Source organism: Salmo salar, chromosome ssa07 (genome assembly GCF_905237065.1).
Source record: "Salmo salar chromosome ssa07, Ssal_v3.1, whole genome shotgun sequence".
Classification (NCBI taxonomy): domain Eukaryota; kingdom Metazoa; phylum Chordata; class Actinopteri; order Salmoniformes; family Salmonidae; genus Salmo; species Salmo salar.
Window position 1 is genome coordinate 41,641,555 of NC_059448.1, and position 19,885 is coordinate 41,661,439.

A 19,885-nucleotide genomic window follows, 5' to 3' on the forward strand; every position below is an offset into this window, starting at 1 on the left:
ATGTCCCATGTCACCCTGTCCCTCAGTGCTGTCGGTTTAATAGCCATAAACAAGTCAGCCAGTGGCAGAAGACAGGGATCCTGCGAGCAGAGCTGGTCTAAACAGATTGACCTTGGATGGACAGGGTTGTAACTGACATGTACTTGTGTGTGACCCGCCAGACTCTGAGAACAGCTACACACTAAGCTGTGGTGTGCCGGTGCAACCTGGGAAGGCACCACAGAAGAGGAACGCCACCACCGCCCTGCTCACCTGTGCAGGTATGCAATGCATTATGGGGCATGTAGACAGCGATGTCATTCTTTGTTCAATATAAAGATATTTAACCATACCACTTCTAGTTAAATCACACACATACAGTGAGATCAGGGTCTCGCAGCTCGGTCATGACCTTTTGACGTCGATGCAGTTGTCATCGTTTCACTTCTCCCGTTGCCGGTGGGTTTAAATTCCTCAATTTCTTCATTCCCTCCATCGGAATCTTCACTCCCCTGCCTTTGGTGCTCGCCATATCGTCACTCCTATATTTCCTTCAGCAATCTGTAGATTTTGGACAGGGAGAGGGCCCTCGCACGGCCAGAGGAATGCACTGAGAGAGAGAGAGAGAGAGAGAGAGAGAGAGAGAGAGGTAGATGGAGAGTGTGTGAGAGAGAGCGATAGAGATGGAGAGATAGAAAGACTCACCATCTGGCTAGGGGTGTGAGTGTGAAGTGATATGAAATACAGCTCACCTCAGCACGCCAATCCTGGACCGTCCCCTAAGAATCTCACAGCTCCCCCAGACATATGGTTCGTCTACGCTCTCATCACGGTCTACCATTTCACGCTCTGATAACGGAAGTGGCAGATGATAACGACGATTCCGATGATGATGAAGACAGCTTCTATGTGGCGTCCCGAGCCACAAACAGCTCAGTCCATTCAGCGCCTCTGCTCCACAGCAGCAAACTGGAGCCAGTGATGTCCTGGCGTGTATGGATGTAATGGTTAATGGACAGAACCTCTCAGTGTGCTGTGTGTTTACCTGGCTCCGCTCTCAATCTTCCTCTCCACTCAGCGTACCCATAACCACACACACACACACACACACACACACACACACACACACACACACACACACACACTGACCCTTGCGTGTCTCCAGCACCTCGTTAAAAGGGCAGCCATCCCGACCACCCACTACATGACCGACAAAACAGACGCAAACACACACATTCCGTCTACCTTCCTCCCTGGTGTCGGCTGGACTGCTGATCACCGGGACGATGTGGGTTTTTGGTTTTGCCTTTATTGCCAGAGAGACAGACCGAGCGTGATGAAGCATTTGGCTGCGTTAGTTTCCCTCTGACCTAAACTTCACCTCAACCAGGGAACACCAATAAACGTGTCCTGGAGATGCTCTCTAAAGTGTGTGATCATGGGGACCATCATTAAGGGCCCAGAGTTGGTCAGGCCAGGTGATCAGGATAAAACTCCTGTCCCTAATTATGATGTTATTCATAGGATGTCAAAAGGTTATTCATTAGTGTATATTTGTGTCTTTCTCTTTTATGTAAATGAAGATACCTTACCCCCGCCCATCAAGCAGAAGGCCCGCTTCAAGGTCAAAGATGCCAAGTGTCACCTGAGACCCAGGAACAAGGAAAAACACCGAGAGACGTCCAAGCCGAGCCTGCAAGGTAAACCCTGCTACTCCTAAACGACTGTACAAACTGTACTGTATAACACAGCCTACTCCTAACTTAGAGTGTACAGCATCAAGTAATACAGACCGAACTAAGAAGGTATACATGATGCAAGATACTGTAGCAGTAATATAACCGACAGTTAGATGTGTCCTGAGCTGTGCCCTTACACCTGCCATAACTCCGAAACAAACAATACTAAACAATGCACAACAGCATCCTGTCAACTTCCTCACCTTATGTTCTTCCTCGTCGTCCTTCCCCTCTTCTTCTCAGGGGGTCCGCTCCCCTGTACTGACGACTGCCAGGTGACCTTTGTCAACCTGAAGTGTGACTCGTCTAAGAAGCGGCGGCGTGGGCGCAAGTCTCCTTCCAAAGAGGTTTCCCACATCACAGCTGAGTTTGAGATGGAGATGAAGGAAGCCTCAGGTCAGTGTGACTGTGCAACCTCAGGTCAGTGTGTGTGTGTGTGTGTGTGTGTGTGTGTGTTGATTGAATATACGCCACGTGTTAGACTCATGTAACCTGTTGGTGTATGGGTGTGAGTAATGTGAGTTTTCTGTTATATGGAGTGTGTGTGCTTGTGTATTCCTCTCCCCAGCCTCGTGTAATGTGGACTCTGTGTATTTGTTGTGTGTGTGTGTGTGTGTGTTTGTGTGTGTGTGTTTGTGTGTGTGTGTGTGTGTGTGTGTGTGTGTGTGTGTGTGTGTGTGTGTGTGTGTGTGTGTGTGTGTGTGTGTGTGTGTGTGTGTGTGTATACTGACTGTGTGTATTCCTCTCCCCAGCCTCGTGTAATGTGGTGTGTGGGTGTGTGTGTGTGGGTGTACTGACTGTGTGTATCCACTCCCCAGACTCGTGTAACGTGGAGTGTGTGAGGGAGCGTATGAAGCAGAGGTTACAGAGTGCCATGCGGACCCTGAGGAAGTCCATCAACAAGCAGCAGTTCTACATCCAGTTCTCTGGTACCGAGTACGAGGTGGCCCAGAAACCTGCACTGCACGTTGAGCAGTGCAGCACTGGACAGGTCTTACGGGACGGCAAGTGTGGTGAGCATCCTGTACAAGGCATCCTGGGATATGGAGTTGTTGTAGCTTACTATTCCAAATACAGGTAACTGCCAAAATAAAGAAAAACACTTGAGTAAATTAGGGATACAAAGTATATTGAAAGCAGGTGCTTCAATACAGGTGTGGTTCCTGAGAAATTCCTAAACACTGCTTAAGGTCATGAATAAAAATGCTGGGCAGGCCCAGTTGGCCATTATCTTTGTCTACCATGGCAATGCCCCCATCCATAGGGGATGAGTGGTCACTGAATGGTTTGATGAGCATGAAAACGATGTAAACCGCATGCCATGGCTGCCTCAGTCACCAGATCTCAACCCATGGTGTAGGTGAGTAAAGATGGCTGCGCCCATGTACTTACCACAAATAGCTTGTTTGCTACGTTCGCCGTATTGTACATTGCTCTCCGTTACTCATTTTTTGTATCAGTATAGGCCTACATGATCCCAATTCTAGCTCCAAGACGCCGGCAATTTGAAAAACCAAAAAAGTAGATGATTTCCAGGCATATTGAACCAGGTCGCGCGCCGTAGTTTAAGAACTCTGTGGGTAGTGCTAAAAACAATGACGTCATACCTGAATTCCTCCATCTTTATGCACCTTCATTGAACACTTAAGAGAAATTCTGGAGCGGCGCCCTGAGACAGCATTTTCCACCACCATCAACAAATCACCAAATGATGGAATTTCTCATGGAAGAATGGTGTCGTATCCCTCCAACAGAGTTCCAGACACTTGTAGAATCTATGCCAAGGTGCATTGAAGGTGTTCTGGCTCGTGGCGACCCAACGCCCTATTAAGACACTTTATGTTGGTGTTTCCTTTATTTTGGCCTAGACATCACAGCTGCAGTTTGACACAGTGTGTAGACTAAAGCCAACTTCTGTCTCAGTTTGATGCAGTGTATGTGGGATATACCATACCATGATATGCTAAACATGTCTCTCTCATCTCTCTCATCTCTCTTTCTCTGTGTGCATGTCTATCTCCCTCCCTGTCTCAGTGAGCTGTGGTGTGGGGACGTACTATAGCGGAGACCATGATCAGTGTGCCGTGTGTCCCCCTGGTACATACCAGGACACAATGGGTCAGCTGTCCTGTGAACCCTGCCCCAGCACCGAGGGACAGGGCATCGCTGGGGCCAAGAACGTCTCCCAGTGCGGAGGTGTGTGGTGTGTGCGCGTGTGTGTATGTGTGGTGTGTGTGTCTGTGTGTGTGCATGCTTGTGTAAGTCTTATGTCTGCTGTAGTTTGGCACCACCCTGTGGTTGTTAAATGAAATTCCAGTTCTATTGGAGACCATAGTCCGTTTCAAGGCATTTCCCACTTTGTCCTCTAGATAGCAGCAAAGACCAGGAGTCTATGGCTAGATCAGCCCGGCTAGCTCAGTCGGTAGAGCATGAGACTCTTAATCTCAGGGTCGTGGGTTCGAGCCCCACGTTGGGCGTTGTCTTTTGATTCAGAAGGGATATCAAAACCTCATCAGTGAGACTCTGGAAAACCTGAACTTATGGAACTGACTCCATCTCATTAAACATTGGAGTTCTACTTCCAACATTATAGGTCAGTTGAAGAGATCTATGTTATAGAGCCTTGTTAAACCTCTTCCTCTCTCCACCTCTCCCAGGCCAGTGTCCGGCTGGTCAGTATTCGTCAGATGGGTTCCGTCCCTGTAACCCCTGTCCTCTGGGCTCCTTCCAGCCGGAGCCTGGCCGTGTACTCTGCTTCTCCTGTGGTGGTGGCCTCATGACCAAGTACGAGGGCTCTGTCGCCTTCAGGGACTGTGAGGCCAAAGGTAACAGAGAGAGAGAGAGAGAGAGAGAGAGAGAGAGTGTGTGTGTGTGTGTGTGTGTGTGTGTGTGTGTGTGTGTGTGTGCATGTATTACTCTCATGTTTGTGGCTGTGTGTGTTTCTCTCCGTAGTCCACTGTGCTCCTGGACACCACTACAACTCCAGTAACCACCGCTGTATCCGCTGTCCAGCCGGTACCTACCAATCAGAGTTTGGACAGAACTACTGCATCACCTGCCCTGGCAACACCACCACCGACTTTGACGGAGCCACCAACGTCTCTCACTGCAAGAGTAAGGCCAGTCTCACATTAGTTCATTAGGGCCGTGAATGACTTTACTGTTGCACATGGTTAGAGGACTCATTTAAGCGTGACATCTCGTTAGACCATAGCCCACAAATGACAAGTTGTCTTGGTGTGACACCTGTTAAAACATTTCAGTTTCCTCTGTGTACTCTTAAGCCAGGAATTCCCAAACTTTTTCACTCTGGGTCTTCCTTCCAGCATTTGGGAACATCCCGGTGCACGTGCCACGTCTGTTTCTATGGGCACAGGCACTGTTCATGACAAACTGTTCACACTTCTCTTGCAGGTTTCAAGCTTATTTCCCTGCAATTATACACATTTTGTCAGAAGGTGCAAAGAAAATGTTGCAGTTATGAAGCAAATTTCCTTGCAATCCTATACGTTTTGCCATGTCTAATGTGTATTCATGTGATATTTGAGTGACAAAAAAATTACAACAATATCTATGGACTTAAAAGCCTAAATATAAAACAGTAGCTGACATGGGCTTGTTGATCTGGACCTCTTCCCACAGTTTGGGAACCACTGCTCTAAGCTATAAACTTGTTCCTTGCTGCTAAATTAGTTTAATTCAAAGCCATAGTCTCCAGTGCACCCTGACTCATCCAAGTCTCTTCTCCCTGTCTTAGACCAGGTGTGTGGGGGTGAGCTGGGGGACTTTACAGGCTTTATTGAGTCTCCTAACTACCCCGGGGACTACCCGTCCAATGTAGACTGTATCTGGACCATCAACCCCCCTCACAAGAGACGCATCCTCATCGTGGTGCCTGAGATCTTCCTCCCCATCGAAGACGAGTGTGGAGACGTGCTCGTCATGAGGAAGAGTGGTACGCACAACCAGGAAGTCATCGTTACTGTGCCAGCCAATCAGACAGCGTGATATTTAATTTCATTAGCTAGCCAGCCAATTAGATTGTTACATTATTGTAGTTAGTCTATCTTGCTATTTTAATATTCATCAAGTATTATTTCAGCTGATTCCAAATTCTTGGTTGGTCCATCTGTCTGTCAATTACATTTAGCCCCTTCCTCTTCTTCGCTTAGCCCTGCCCACCTCCATCACCACCTATGAGACGTGTCAGACGTACGAGCGACCAATCGCCTTCACCTCCCGCTCACGCAAGCTTTGGATCCAATTCAAGTCCAATGAGGGCAACAGCGGCAAGGGCTTCCAAGTTCCCTATGTCACCTACGATGGTCAGTCTGCTGTAGCTTCTACACTTCTAAGCTGCTCAGACTCCCTAACATTCACACGTGCCTTATTAAGTCAACTATAATGTACAGTGTGACAAGGTGTGTTTGATGGTGGAATATTAGTACACTTTTAGTGAAAAGGCGGCAGGCGGCAGCCAGCGGAATACTGTAACCCTGTTTTTCATCCTGTCTCTTGTTTTGTAGAGGACTACCAGCAGCTGATAGAGGACATTGTCCGGGACGGCAGACTCTACGCATCAGAGAATCACCAAGAGATACTGAAAGTAAGCAACTCTCCATTATGTCAAATTACTGTATATTATATATTGTAATTAATAGATAATACTATACAGTGTACAGTATATTATCTTGGGGCGCATTGGGTAGCCTAGTGGTTAGAGCGTTGGGCCAGTAACCGAGCTAACAAGGTAAAAATCTGTCGTTCTGCCCCTGAACTAGGCAGTTAACCCATTGTTCCCCGGTAGGCCGTCATTGTAAATAAGAATTTGTTCTTAACTAACTTGCCTAGTTAAATAAAGTTTAAAATAAAAATCTTCACTGATAACTCTGTCTGTCTCTCCCTCCTCCCCCTCTCCTCCCTGCAGGATAAAAAACTGATCAAAGCCCTGTTTGATGTTCTGGCTCACCCCCAGAACTACTTCAGGTACACGGCACAGGAGTCCAAAGACATGTTCCCCCGCTCGTTCATCAAGTTGCTGCGCTCCAAAGTCACACGGTTCCTACGGCCGTACAAATAAACTGCTACGCCCTCTGTTTGTTACCCAGACGCTTACCCCTTATGCTTATCCTACGCCCCCTGTTTGTTACCCAGACGCTTACCCCTTATGCTTATCCTACGCCCCCTTTCCACCATCTACTCCTCCCTACTCTTCACCTACGTCCTTACCCTGTCAACATCCCCATATGTCTTCTAATCCCCACGTCTATACCCCTACATCTCTCCTACACCCCCCCCCAATCTATCCCTCTCTTCTACACCCCCTCTACTCTGAAACACTTCTCTTACACCCCCAACCCTACCAAGAGTTCCTCGTGCTCGCTATCCCAGCATTCCCTGCACAGGAACAAAGAACCGTCTCTCCCTCTTTTGTCTTTTTGTCTGCAGTCCTCATTTCCAGCTTTTCCCCTGTACTTCTGATTTGGTTTGGTTTGTTTTTGTGATGTTGTTGTTGTTTTGGTTATATTTATATGTGTTAGAACTTGCAGAAGCCCACAACATGGATGTTTGATATATATGTACGTACAGACATGTTGGCTACAAGTAAAATGTATGTGTATGTATGTACGTATGTATATTTGTGTTTGTGTGAGCATACGTATGTGCACGTAGATGGTGTGCGAGAGTGACGTCACACGCAGGTACATGGATGTATCTTTATTTTGTTATTTTAAAAGGCCCCTGGCGTGCACAAAAAAACGATTGGTGCACTTAAATTATCTTTTACATCAACATTTTCACATGGGAAATTATTTCTAAAGACATTTCTGATTTCAGCATCCCAGACCATTCCAGTACAGTGAACGAATAAGTTTGATTTTCAAAAAAGTCACTTTTTTATTTTATTTTTGAAAGATATATAACAAGATGAAAAAACTACCTGCAAGTAACAGACGTCACTATAGAGAGTAATGTATGTGATGTAACTAATATTTGGAACTTTAATTGCACTTGAATTTTATATTGTAAACTGTAGGGAAAAAAATCTAAGTTACATTATTCCTTATGTTTTGTGTTGTATAGAAATGTTTCACCTTGGTTGTAGCAAAGAGAGAGACAAAAATATGTCCCGTTTTGTTCTCACCACAAAAAAACCCAGCATTCAATATCTTTAGACAGACACCGTCAAATCCACCCATTTGGCCTGAAAAGCAGTATTGCCAGTAAGTAATCATTTAAAGGGAAATGTCCTTAACGACCCACTACTATTTTAGTTGTGTGTGTGCTCCCATCTCCTACTCTGCCTCATCCCTTTAAGACCCTCCTGACTAGCTGCCAGAGGAAAGGGGTGTTTTGTGTAAAGCTTCTTTAATGATGGCACTAAGTGCACACTCAAAACCACCTGCTTTTTACGAGTGTCCACTCTCAATCTGTCCTATTTGGACTTCTCCCAGTTTCTGTAAGTCATCAACGTAGACTGTTGATTTAATATCTATAACAAATCTGTTAGTTTGTTTATATTTCTGCACAATGCAAGTGGAGAAAATATGTATTGTATGATGACGAGACTGTTGATTTGGAGGTGAATGTAGTAGCAGAGAGACAGAGGTCTATTTGAAAGTATTGTGATGTCTATGAGAGTATCTGTATGTACATAGCACTTGCAACTGTAACCATAACCCAGAAAGAGCCCAAACTGACCTCAAGTAGTCAAACGTTCTGACAAAATATCACTTTCATTGTTCTCCCCCTTGTAACACTCTCCCAGCAGAGTCCGTTTAAGCAATAAGGCACGAGGGGGTGTGGTATATGGCCAATATACCATGGTTCAGGGCTGTTCTTATGCACGACGCAACGCAGAGTGCCTGGACACAGCCCTTAGCCGTATATATTGCCGTATAGCAATATACCACAAACCCCTGAGGTGCCTTATTGCTATTTTAAACTGGTTACCAATGTAATTACAGCAGTAGAAATAAATGTTTTGTCATACCTGTGGCATACCACGGCTGTCAGCCAATCAGCATTCAGGGCTCGAACCACCCAGTTTATAATGTCTGATATACCACGGCTGTCAGCCAATCAGCATTCAGGGCTCGAACCACCCAGTTTATAAACAGCACATCTATTACACACCTATTAAACTGCTAATACTCCACTACTACACGGTTATAAACAACTTAAATTCTTTGTGCTGGGCACAAGGATGATAAGCATAATTATCTGGCTTGTATCTTCTTACCTAGAGGCCATATACTGAAGGCCACTGATATGGGAACAGATATAGTCACTCATTCATAAATTCTGTGTTGTGCCCTAGCGCTGATCCAGGACCTGTTCAGCCCAGTCTAATTGTGAGCTCCACTGTTGTGTGTAGAGCAGTTTCTTCTGACGAGGTGTCAGTGTTCTGTTTGACAGAATCTCTACACAAGGACATTACGAAAATCTCTCAAATCAGAATGATAACTTGGCCCATGTAGGGTTGTGTCAGAAAATGTTACTAGTCTTCAAATCAAAGCTCATAGTAGGAGGTGGTCCGGGGGAGGGACCTTGCAACCTCTCCTCCAATGAGCTTTGAGTGGAATTGAGCTAACAAGGGCGGAGGAAGCATGGATTTCACAGCTAATAATGTTTTCAGATGCAACCAAGGTGTTTGTCCACTCAGTCCACTCAAAATGGTTGCCGCCTGCAGAGGTGTAGCTAATGTTGGTACGGTGCGCCCACTTCCTGTTGAGGGATGTTTTGGGCGTTTAGTGTGTTTGATGATGATGATGATGATGATGATGATGATGAAAATTGGTATGAAATGCAAAACAATGTATGACTGACTTTTCCTGAGAATGTATTCTATTGTGTGTGTGTGTGTGTGTGTGTGTGTGTGTGTGTGTGTGTGTGTGTGTGTGTGTGTGTGTGTGTGTGTGTGTGTGTGCGTGTGTGAGACAGTGTGATACAGAAAGAGTGCATGTTCTGTGTATGTGTGTGAGAGAGTGAGACAGCGTGTGTCCGTGTGTGAGTAGCTTGTGAGATCGAGGTGGAGAAAGAGAGATACTGTATGTAGGTACTTTAGTCCATTTTATAGAGGGATCATTTTTACGTTTGTGTTAGTCAGTTGTACCCAAAGAGAGAAACTGTATCAGTGTTTTGCCATTGTTTGGTCCATGAAAATCCAGTAAAGAACAAATTCAAATAAAACAGTAGCAGAAAAACAACTCCACCATGCTCTGTGATCTTCCCTTGTTTAAATGTTACTTGTTACACTTTACTTTGCCCTTTTCTATATTATCTAGCATCTGTCGTCTTCATGGGTGACTGCAGGGCACCTTACACACACTGAAATATGTAGCTGACAGTGCCTATATTGCACTTATTTCAAAATGAGGATAACGGTTCTGAGGATATAGACAACACACAACCCAAAGTGCAAATTGACACTGAGCCAAAGTTAATTTTCTTGTAAGATATTTATTTTATTTTTCCTTTGGTCTTGAGCACATAAATGCAGTATTCAATGATCCTACTCTGCACCTTTATTCTATAAATCTGCATCTATTGGAAGAACCTATGGAGGCTTTGTAAGAAGTCTGGCTGAATTCACATCACAGCCAAGTTAGCATTTTGGTTTCTTACAATAGCTGCAGCATTAAATGAATCTGACAGCCAAATCTGGTAATTTCTTTTGAACTTTACAGGACTTTATCAACGCTGAGAATCTCCAGGCAAATGAGAGAGTGGTAAATGTGTAGATTAGGCCTTATCTTCATGCCTCTCCTCTTTTCTTACAATATTTATTTTTCAGCACCGGTATCCATTTTTTTAAGTTCATTGTGTTTGAATTAATTAAAGTCAGAGTTTAGATTGAGGACATCTAGTTTGTTGTTCATTGACTTCAGCTTCTTATTTTAAATTATGTTTTCAAGAGTAGTTGAGTATAGTAATAGGACCTAGTCTCCAAAGGCAACATATGTTTAACCAGACGGTGTCGCATTTACACAAATTATAAAGACATCAGCTATGCCTACTCAAGAACTATTCTTTGTCCAAATTTGCAACATGATGATTCTTATAAATTGTAGGTGTACTTTTGGAGCCATTCCTATTTGTGGTAAATGTAGGTTAAGGAGAATACGTTTTCATATTTTTTTTTTTTGCAACTGTAATCTGTTGAAAATAATTAAAAGTTCCCCTGAAGCCAAGGTCAGTTCGGTTGCAGACATCCATCATGTCATCTTGCATTATTTTCAGTCAATGTATTTCATGTATTCCAGAACTAGCACACCCGATTCAAATAGCCTAATGATTAGTTGACCAGGTGTACTTGTACTACAATACTTAAAAGTTAGTGAGACTGGCTTGGGGTAAACTAATCCAGAAGAGGTTAGAGAAACACAGGGCTGTGGTAAGGATGAAACTAGGCCAAATGTGAGAATATAAAAGTAAAATGTATGTAATGTATCATCAAATCGTTGGTTCTACATTGATCTTAATGAAATGCAGTTTAATTCTGCATCTGTGATTGATGGACATGATAGAAACATAGAGACGAATCTCTGATATTGTATGCAGGCACAAACTTCCTGTCAGACATGAATTGATTCGTGCTCAGACCTCCCCTTTGCACATTTTCATTGAGCTGTTCATCCAACAGAAGGCTCCAGAACATATCAGGGAGAGGTGGAAAGATACAGAGCTCGAGCACATTCAGCACAAGAGGCGGGAGATTAAGTGTTTCCGCGAGAGCCAAAGCGCAAACCAGGAGCACCACGCGCTGCACTTTCAAACAGACCAGCGCAACTCGCTAGCTGCTCCCCCTCCGCTGTCCGCTCCTCTATCAGACCCACGGGACTTCACTGGTTCATCCCTAACCCGACAGGCTCATCTCATCGGACCGGGAGACCGGGCGAACCCAGGTAGGTTAGATGCCGCGGTGGCTGCTTGCATGCAAATTGGTGTTGCCTATGTTTTGCAGAGCAGGCTACAGGATTAGTATGATGACAATCCGAAACAAAGATTCTTGATTTCTATTCTAATGCGTATTTATTTATATCGGAAATGTTTTTTTGTTTTTTTACTTCACGTAGCCTAAAGTCTAGTAAATCTAGTCCAAGATGGTGATTTTGGACACTGCCACTCTCCTCTCTGTTAGCTTGTCCACCGGAATGTTTTCATGATGTACACACTAGCAGGTTCTGACAGTGCCTCTGTGACAGTGCCCCTGTGACAACAATTTTGGACCCCTTGTGGCCCCCCCTAAATGTGGAGTATGAAATAATTTCTACATAACTAATTTTTGCTATCGTTCTTTTTTTACTTCCGTTATTAGACAGTGGCAACGATGATGATTATGAACATGGTATTTTGCCTGCTAATGCCTGCAATGCAGTGAAGAAAACGATATGACAACAATAACGTCCAATGTAACTGGCCCCTCTAACAGTACAGCTGGCCCCAGCTTGGCCCCCCCAGTTGAAATGGTCTAGAACCGCCACTGGATATACAGTGCCTTCAGGAAGTATTCACACCCCTTGACTTTTTCCACATTTTGTTGTGTTACAGCCTGAGTTTAAAATTGATTAAATATAGATTTTTTTTGCCACTGGCCTACACACAATGCCCCATAATGTCAACGTGGAATTATGTTTTTACAAACTAATAAAAAATTAAAAGCTGAAATGTCTTAAGTCAATAAGTATTCAACTCCTTTGTTATGGTAAGCCTAAATACATTTAGGAGTAAATTAGCTTAACAAGTCACATAATATTGTTGAAAGACTACTTCATCTCAGTATTCCACACATACAATTATATGTAAGGTCCCTCAGTAGAGTAGTGCATTTCTAACACAGATTCAACCACAAAGACCAGGGAGGTTTTCCAATGCCTCTCAAAGATGGGCACCTATTGGTAGATGGGTAAAAAAAGACATTGCATATACCTTTGAGAATGGTGAAGTTATTAATTACACTTTGGATGGTGTATCAATACACCCAGTCACTACAAAGATACAGGCATCCTTCCTAACAAACTCAGTTACCGGAGAGGAAGGAAACTGCTCCGGGATTTCTACCATGAGGCCAATGATGACTTTAAAACAGTTACAGAGTTGAATGGCTGTGATAGGAGAAAACTCAGGATGGCTCAACAACATTATAGTTACTCCACAATACTAACCTAATTGACAGAGTGAAAAGACGGAAGCCTGTACAGAATAAACATATTCCAAAACATGCATCCTGTTTGCAACATGGCAATAAAGTAGTACTGAAAAAATGTGGCAAAGCAATTCACTTTTTGTATGAATACAAAGTGTTATGTTTGGGGCAAATCCAATACAACACATTACTGAGTTCCACTCTGCGTATTTTCAAGCATAGTGGTGGCTGCATCATGTTATGAGTATGATTGTAATCATTAAGGACAGGAGTTTTTCAGGATAAAAAATAAACGTAATGGAGCTTATCAAGAATACAGTGAATGTTCCTGAGTTGCCGAGTTACAGTTTTGACTTAAATCTACATGAAAATCTATGGCAAGACCTGAAAATGGTTGTGTAGCAATGACCAACAACCTATTTGATAGAGCTTGAAGAATTTTGAAAATAATAATGGGCAAATGTTGCACAATCCAGGTGTGGAAAGCTCTTAGAGACTTACCCAGGAAGACTCACAGCTGTAATCACTGCCAAAGGGGCTTCAACAAAGTATTGACTCAGGGGTGTGAATACTTATGTAAATATTTCTGATAGTTCTGTATTTAATTTTCAATAAATGTGGAAACATTTCTAAAAACATGTTTTCACTTTGTGATTATGGGGTATTTGAATTCAGGCTGAAACGCAACAAAATGTGGAATAAGTCAAGGGCTATGAATAATTTGTGAATGCAATGTATCACATTTCTCTCTATTTGATGCTAGATCCAATTAGCAGAACCACAGTATGCTACATACCCTATATCTATCTGGTCAATGTCGTAATCAAGTTTCAGAACAGCTCTGCCAACAACCCCTCAAGTGGTTGGTGAGAGTTTATTTGGGGTCCTAACTACAACTAAATTGAATTCTAATACACAAAAAAGCAATGTCTTATGAATATACATATTTAAGTTGGAACAATTTACAATATTATTTCACATTAAGAAAGACAAAGACAACTATTTCATCTCCGTGCCTTTGTGTTTTGGTGACTATGCTCTTCTAAACTACACAAAATAGCCTTCTGAAGTCGGCTAACACCCCAGAATAAAGGCTTGACATTATTTCTGATTACATTGGTTTGTTTGTAATTTAGTTTAGTACGATTTAGTGAGATAACTGGACGTAATTAAAATTAATGACAATTATTGTGAAAACAAGAAACAAACCTTCATATAAACGCCTCTAATCAACGGCTTGTTTATGCAAGATTACTTGGAAGTGGCTCTTAATTGTCTTATTAATCAGATGTGAATTACTTTGCCAAATTTAGATTTTGTAATGTTTGTTCTCTTCATTTGACAGAGTGGTTCTCCTTTAATGCATGTGCCCCTCTCTCACTTTGTTAACATGGGACAGGTGTGAATTCTGCCAATGCCTTGTCAAGTTCAAATTGAGCCAGACTTGCAAACTCAGTGCTGTATGCTATAGCCTTGTAGGCATCAGTTATAGCCTGTCAACAGGACTTGAAGCCTACACACACACACACACACACACACACACACACACACACACACACACACACACACACACACACACACAGTCCATTTTTACACAGCATAAAGAATCTAACCAACATACATGACTAATGGTGTGTGTCCGTACCAGGGCATGGAATAGCCTACGAGTGAAACGAAGGAACATTGTCACACAATTTTATGGGACTGCTTCTCACAGTCGTTAAATCTGAGTGTCTGTCGTCTGTGCCGAAGAAGAGTGTGCATCAATCAATTCCGCCTCACGCCTATTCATTTATCAAACCGTCCCTCTTCACCATGCTCTCTGCTGCATCTTTCTTCATCATTCTTCCTGTAGTCAAGGTCCTGTTCATGTTAATACGGCCCTGTCCCTTTGTTCCTGGTGTCAGTGTAATCCTCTTCTATTCTCACTGTGTACCATGCTCTCAGCATCTGCCAATGCACCCTTCTGCTCTCATTCACTCAGTGTGAGGACTTCTGGCACTGCCACACTCTATCTCTCTCTCACACACACACACACACACACACACACACACACACACACACACACACACACACACACACACACACACACACACACACACACACACACACACACACACATATATACGTATGGACACACACAAGAGTATGCCTGTGGGAGTCATGGTGTTCAGTGTGTATAATTAGGAAATGGTGTGTGTGTGTGTCCGTGTTCACATGAATGAGATGGCACACTGACATCGTAGCAGCACAATCCAGGATGAATCCAGCTCCCCCACTCATCCCCAAATGATCACCCTCCTTCTTCCTTACATCCCTCCCTCACCATCTCACCATCTTACAGGATCCGCATGAAATCCTACTAGAATCCCAGAAGCAGAGCTGTAATTTAAAGGCAGTAGTAAATGTGATATCTGCTTGACAGTGTAAAAGCCTTAGATGCTCTTAGGGGTTGGGTTATGTTGCTTTGGTGGATAGAGTTTTATTTACAGTCTTAACTGCCCATTCCAGATTGGCGTTGTATTCCACTCAGTGGTTCTGTTCTCTGTGTGTGCAGGAGTAGGGGGACACTGAGCCGGAGTTGGAGGGGGGACATGCTCGCTCAGCAACCCAGCAGAGCTTCTCCACGGTGGGCCAAGCTGTGACAGAGGGCCTCTCTTCGGTGAGCCAACCCGCAACCCTGACCGCTCCAGCAGGCCTCACTCCCAGTCCTAACTACTGTGTGTGCCAGGACCAGGCCACCTCCAGCTCAGGCCAGACCACGTCTACCCCAGGCCAGCCCAGAGTGGGTCAGCCCCAGCCCAACCCACCTCTTCCCCAGCCCAGTAGCGGCCCAGGCCCAGGCTCCAGAAGCATGGCCTTCACCCTGTCAGAGATCATGGCTGCGCGGCGGCAGCAGCAGTCCCAGGCCCAGCGGGCGGCAGGCAGGGCGGCCGTGGAGGTGGATGAATACAGCACCAACCCCACCCAGGCCTTCACCTTCTACAACATCAACCAGGGACGCTTCCAGCCCCCGCACGTACACATGTAAATAGAACACATACACGCATGCAGGCAGGCAGACGCACACCCCTGCAGATATACATAGGCATACACATAAGCTGGCATACAGATACACACTACGTATGTTCTGACACCTGGTCTCTATGTCTCTATCTCCGTTCCCAAGCCCTCCTCTATTCCTCTATTTCTGTCTCTCCCCTTTCCCCCTCTTTCTTTTTCTTTGAGACTCATCCTCTCTGCACGCTGTTATTTGCTCACTCATTCCATTTCTCTCTGTCTCTCTGTCCTTCTTTCGGTCTCTGTGTGATGGTGGAGTGTTGAGGGCTTGCTGTGTACCTGGAGGAGAGCTCACTAAAGTGGGCCACTGTTATTCACCAGCTCCCTTCTCCCTCTGGAGACTCTCTGGGGCTGCTGCACACTCACGGAAACTCCCACAGGACTCCTCTTTCTATCTGTGCTTTTCTTTCTTTTCCTTTGCCTTTGTCGTGGCCGTCCTCTCAGTTTTTCTCTCTTTTCTGTCTCTCTTTTTTAACTTTCTATAAGGGATGGTGATGGATACTGATCCAGACTACATTAACACTGCAACTCTGCTTCTTCACGTTGAGACTTCCCATTGTTTATCTGTCTTCCTCACGCTTTTCTTCCTTCTCTCTTTTCTCTCTCTCTCTCTCCTTCGCTCTCTCTCTACTTTAGGGTGGACCCCCTGCCCCACGACACTCCCAAGCCGCCAGGTTACACCCGTTTTGTGTGTATCTCAGACACCCACTCCCGTACGGACGCCATTCAGATGCCCTATGGAGACGTGTTCATCCATGCTGGAGACTTCACAGAGCTGGGCCTGCCCTCTGAGGTCAAGAAGTTCAATGATTGGCTAGGTAAGACTGACCAATCACATTAAGCAACATGACACCACATCAATGTTTTGTACTCTTATTTGTTATTTCTTTAATTTTGCAGATGTTTGTTTTTTGAAATGGTGCACAATTGATTTTTTTAAATGTGACAGATCTTATTTGAATATTTTTTCTTCCTCGTTTAGAGGGACATTTTTTGTCTGAAAGTCTCCTAATAACCCTATCAAAATTTGATATGAAATGGACGTTGAGAAGAGCCAGTTCTCTGTCTGGCACAGAGCAAGAGTTCAACAAGTGTTTTAGCTTACTCAAAATCCAGTGCCTCCAGTGAAAATATGTCTATGTTTTACCCACAAATTAATTTAGAAAATGTGTTTTTCACTCAACTTCAAAGAAAGAAAACAAGTCATGGATGGAGGGATACCTGATGAAAAAGAGATAAAAAGACGAAACAGAGAAGAGCAAAAGAAACTGCCCACTCAGATAATGTTCAGTACTTAGAGCAGTAACATTATAGTTTGCACACGTCACTGTTACTGTCTTCATAAAACATGAACCCAGCGTTAACTCTAAGAGATGTTGTAAAAACCAGAACTTTAGAAATCTTAGCCGTGTGCGGCCCCAGCCAGCGTGCTGCAGTGATTCCTATTTCCAGCGTCTCTTTGCGATGGGAGGAGAGGGGGTGGAGAGCAAGAGGGATAAGGATGAAGCTCGAGGGGGGAGGAGGGGGAGACGGGATGGCAGCTCAGCTCCCCCCCCCCAAGGCTAGTCGACGGGGAGCACGAGCTGAAAACCTGCTCGCCCGCGCCTCGACTGGCGGGAGAGACTGCTACGAAGATAAAACCCGCCAAACGCGCCCGGTGTGCCTTATGAATTCTCTCTCTTTTTCCATCTATACCCCATTCTCTCTTTTGCTCCTTTTCCTGTAGTTGTATTTCACTCCTGCTCGCTCGTATAAATATTTATAATCTGTATTTTTCTCTTGTTCCTCTCTCTCTCTCTCTCTCTCACTCACTCACTCAGAGCGGATGAATGTATAGCTCATGCTGCTTTGTGTCTGCAGCCTGGCTCCAGTGAGAGCTCAGCATTGGCCTCAGTATTAGGCTTTCTACTATCTGATGTACCTCGGTACAAAAACACACTGTAGGGAAACACTGTCATATGGCCAGGTGAACACACTCATTCCAACCTTCCTATCTTTGCTCTCTTCCTTTGTCTAAAAGTCTGTCTTCTCTTTCTTTCTTACCTTCTGTCTTTTCTTTTGTTTGGTTCCCTCACTTTTTCTTCTATCCCTTCCTCTATCTCTCCCTCCCTTTATGAAGATATGGTCTCTCTTTTCTCTCTCTCTGTCTCTCTACTTGGCATCGTGGCAGCTCCCTCTGTTTCTTCTCTCAGTATTTTTAGCAGGAAGGCTCCTCCCGGTTCTTCTGGCAGGGGCTCAAGGCTTTGTCAGAGCTGGTGCACACTGCAGGAGAGGAGGAGAGGGGGGGAGAAGGAGGGGAGGGGAGAGGAGAGGACTGTAGAAGAGAAAGGGGGAGATGGGGAGGTAGAGTTGAACTTCATCCCATGGAAGGTCTATCTGTACCTGGTTATCCTCAGCTTTGGCCCCTTGAGACCCAGAAGACAGATCTTGTTGTTTTAGTGAAAATGAATTCTGTGGATTCTAAGAAAGACCTGGTTTGGTGTTAGGGCATGTAATCATGATATCTTAGGCATGGTGTCAGATTGACTGGAGAAGGAGATACAGAGAGGGAAAAAAGTATTTGATCCCCTGCCGATTTTGTACATTTGCCCACTGACAAAGAAATGATAAGTCTATAATTTTAATGGTAGGTTTATTTGAACAGTGAGAAACAGAATAACAACAAAAAAACAATGTTATAAAATGATTTGCATTTTAATGAGGGAAATAAGTATTTGACCCCCTCTCAATCAGAAATGTTTCTGGCTCCCAGGTGTCTTTTATACAGGTAACGAGCTGAGATTAGGAGCACACTCTTAAAGGGAGTGCTCCTAATCTCAGCTTGTTACCTGTATAAAAGACACCTGTCCACAGAAGCAATCAATCAATCAGATTCCAAACTCTCCACCATGGCCAAGACTAAAGAGCTCTCCAAGGATGTCAGGGACAAGATTGTAGACCTACCCAAGGCTGGAATGGGCTACAAGACCATCGCCAAGCAGCTTGGTGAGAAGGTGACAACAGTTGGTGCAATTATTCGCAAATGGAAGAAACACAAAAGAACTGTCAATCTCCCTCGGCCTGGGGCTCCATGCAAGATCTCACCTCGTGGAGTTGCAATGATCATGAGAACGGTGAGGAATCAGCCAAGAACTACACGGGAGGATCTTGTCAATGATCTCAAGGCAGCTGGGACCATAGTCACCAAGAAAACAATTGGTAACACACTACGCCATGAAGGACTGAAATCCTGCAGCGCCCGCAAGGTCCCCCTGCTCAAGAAAGCACATATACATGCCCGTCTGAAGTTTGCCAATGAACATCTGAATGATTCAGAGGACAACTGGGTAAAAGTGTTGTGGTCAGATGAGACCAAAATTGAGCTCTTTGGCATCAACTCAACTCGCCGTGTTTGGAGGAGGAGGAATGCTGCCTATGACCCCAAGAACACCATCCCCACCATCAAACATGGAGGTGGAAACATTATACTTTGGAGGTGTTTTTCTGCTAAGGGGACAGGACAACTTCACCGCATCAAAGGGACGATGGACGTGGCCATGTAACGTCAAATCTTGGGTGAGAACCTCCTTCCCTCAGCCAGGGCATTGAAAATGGGTCGTGGATGGGTATTCCAGCATGACAATGACCCAAAACACACGGCCAAGGCAACAAAGGAGTGGCTCAAGAAGAAGCACATTTAAGGTCCTGGAGTGGCCTAGCCAGTCTCCAGACCTTAATCCCATAGAAAATCTGTGGAGAGAACTGAAGGTTCGAGTTGCCAAACGTCAGCCTCGAAACCTTAATGACTTGGAGAAGATCTGCAAAGAGGAGTGGGACAAAATCCCTCCTGAGATGTGTGCAAACCTGGTGGCCAACTACAAGAAACGTCTGACCTCTGTGATTGCCAACAAGGGTTTTGCCACCAAGTACTAAGTAATTTTTTGCAGAGGGGGTCAAATACTTATTTCCCTCATTAAAA

At 44.5% G+C, this 19,885-nt stretch overlaps 2 protein-coding genes and 1 non-coding gene across 9 annotated transcripts in view; all 3 read left to right on the top strand.

Annotated features, from left to right (window-relative positions):
• LOC106609323 (signal peptide, CUB and EGF-like domain-containing protein 1) overlaps positions 1–9,933 on the top strand; it is a 108,117-nt gene extending 98,184 nt beyond the window's left edge. For 4 of the 7 annotated variants that reach the window (XM_014208003.2, XM_014208009.2, XM_014208006.2 and 1 more), the window contains 11 exons: positions 162–260; positions 1,563–1,679; positions 1,962–2,138; positions 2,537–2,731; positions 3,753–3,914; positions 4,376–4,543; positions 4,671–4,832; positions 5,476–5,673; positions 5,891–6,043; positions 6,245–6,324; positions 6,646–9,933. In XM_014208003.2, coding sequence (XP_014063478.1) covers positions 162–260; positions 1,563–1,679; positions 1,962–2,138; positions 2,537–2,731; positions 3,753–3,914; positions 4,376–4,543; positions 4,671–4,832; positions 5,476–5,673; positions 5,891–6,043; positions 6,245–6,324; positions 6,646–6,798 — 1,664 coding nt within the window. In that variant the 3' untranslated portion in view covers positions 6,799–9,933. The remainder of the gene's footprint in view (positions 1–161; positions 261–1,562; positions 1,680–1,961; positions 2,139–2,536; positions 2,732–3,752; positions 3,915–4,375; positions 4,544–4,670; positions 4,833–5,475; positions 5,674–5,890; positions 6,044–6,244; positions 6,325–6,645) is intronic. The other 3 variants (XM_045721996.1, XM_014208007.2, XM_014208013.2) reach the window with 1 other exon arrangement.
• On the top strand, positions 4,123–4,195 carry trnak-cuu (transfer RNA lysine (anticodon CUU)). Its single transcript has one exon. It is a non-coding gene; the product is annotated as a tRNA-Lys (tRNA).
• A 1,404-nt stretch (positions 9,934–11,337) lies between the features above and the next one.
• Positions 11,338–19,885, top strand: part of LOC106609322 (metallophosphoesterase domain-containing protein 1) — a 45,315-nt gene continuing 36,767 nt past the window's right edge. Inside the window, exons 1-3 of the mRNA XM_014208000.2 lie at positions 11,338–11,626; positions 15,425–15,894; positions 16,564–16,745. Of these exons, the coding sequence (XP_014063475.1) occupies positions 15,722–15,894; positions 16,564–16,745 (355 nt within the window). The 5' untranslated portion in view covers positions 11,338–11,626; positions 15,425–15,721. The remainder of the gene's footprint in view (positions 11,627–15,424; positions 15,895–16,563; positions 16,746–19,885) is intronic.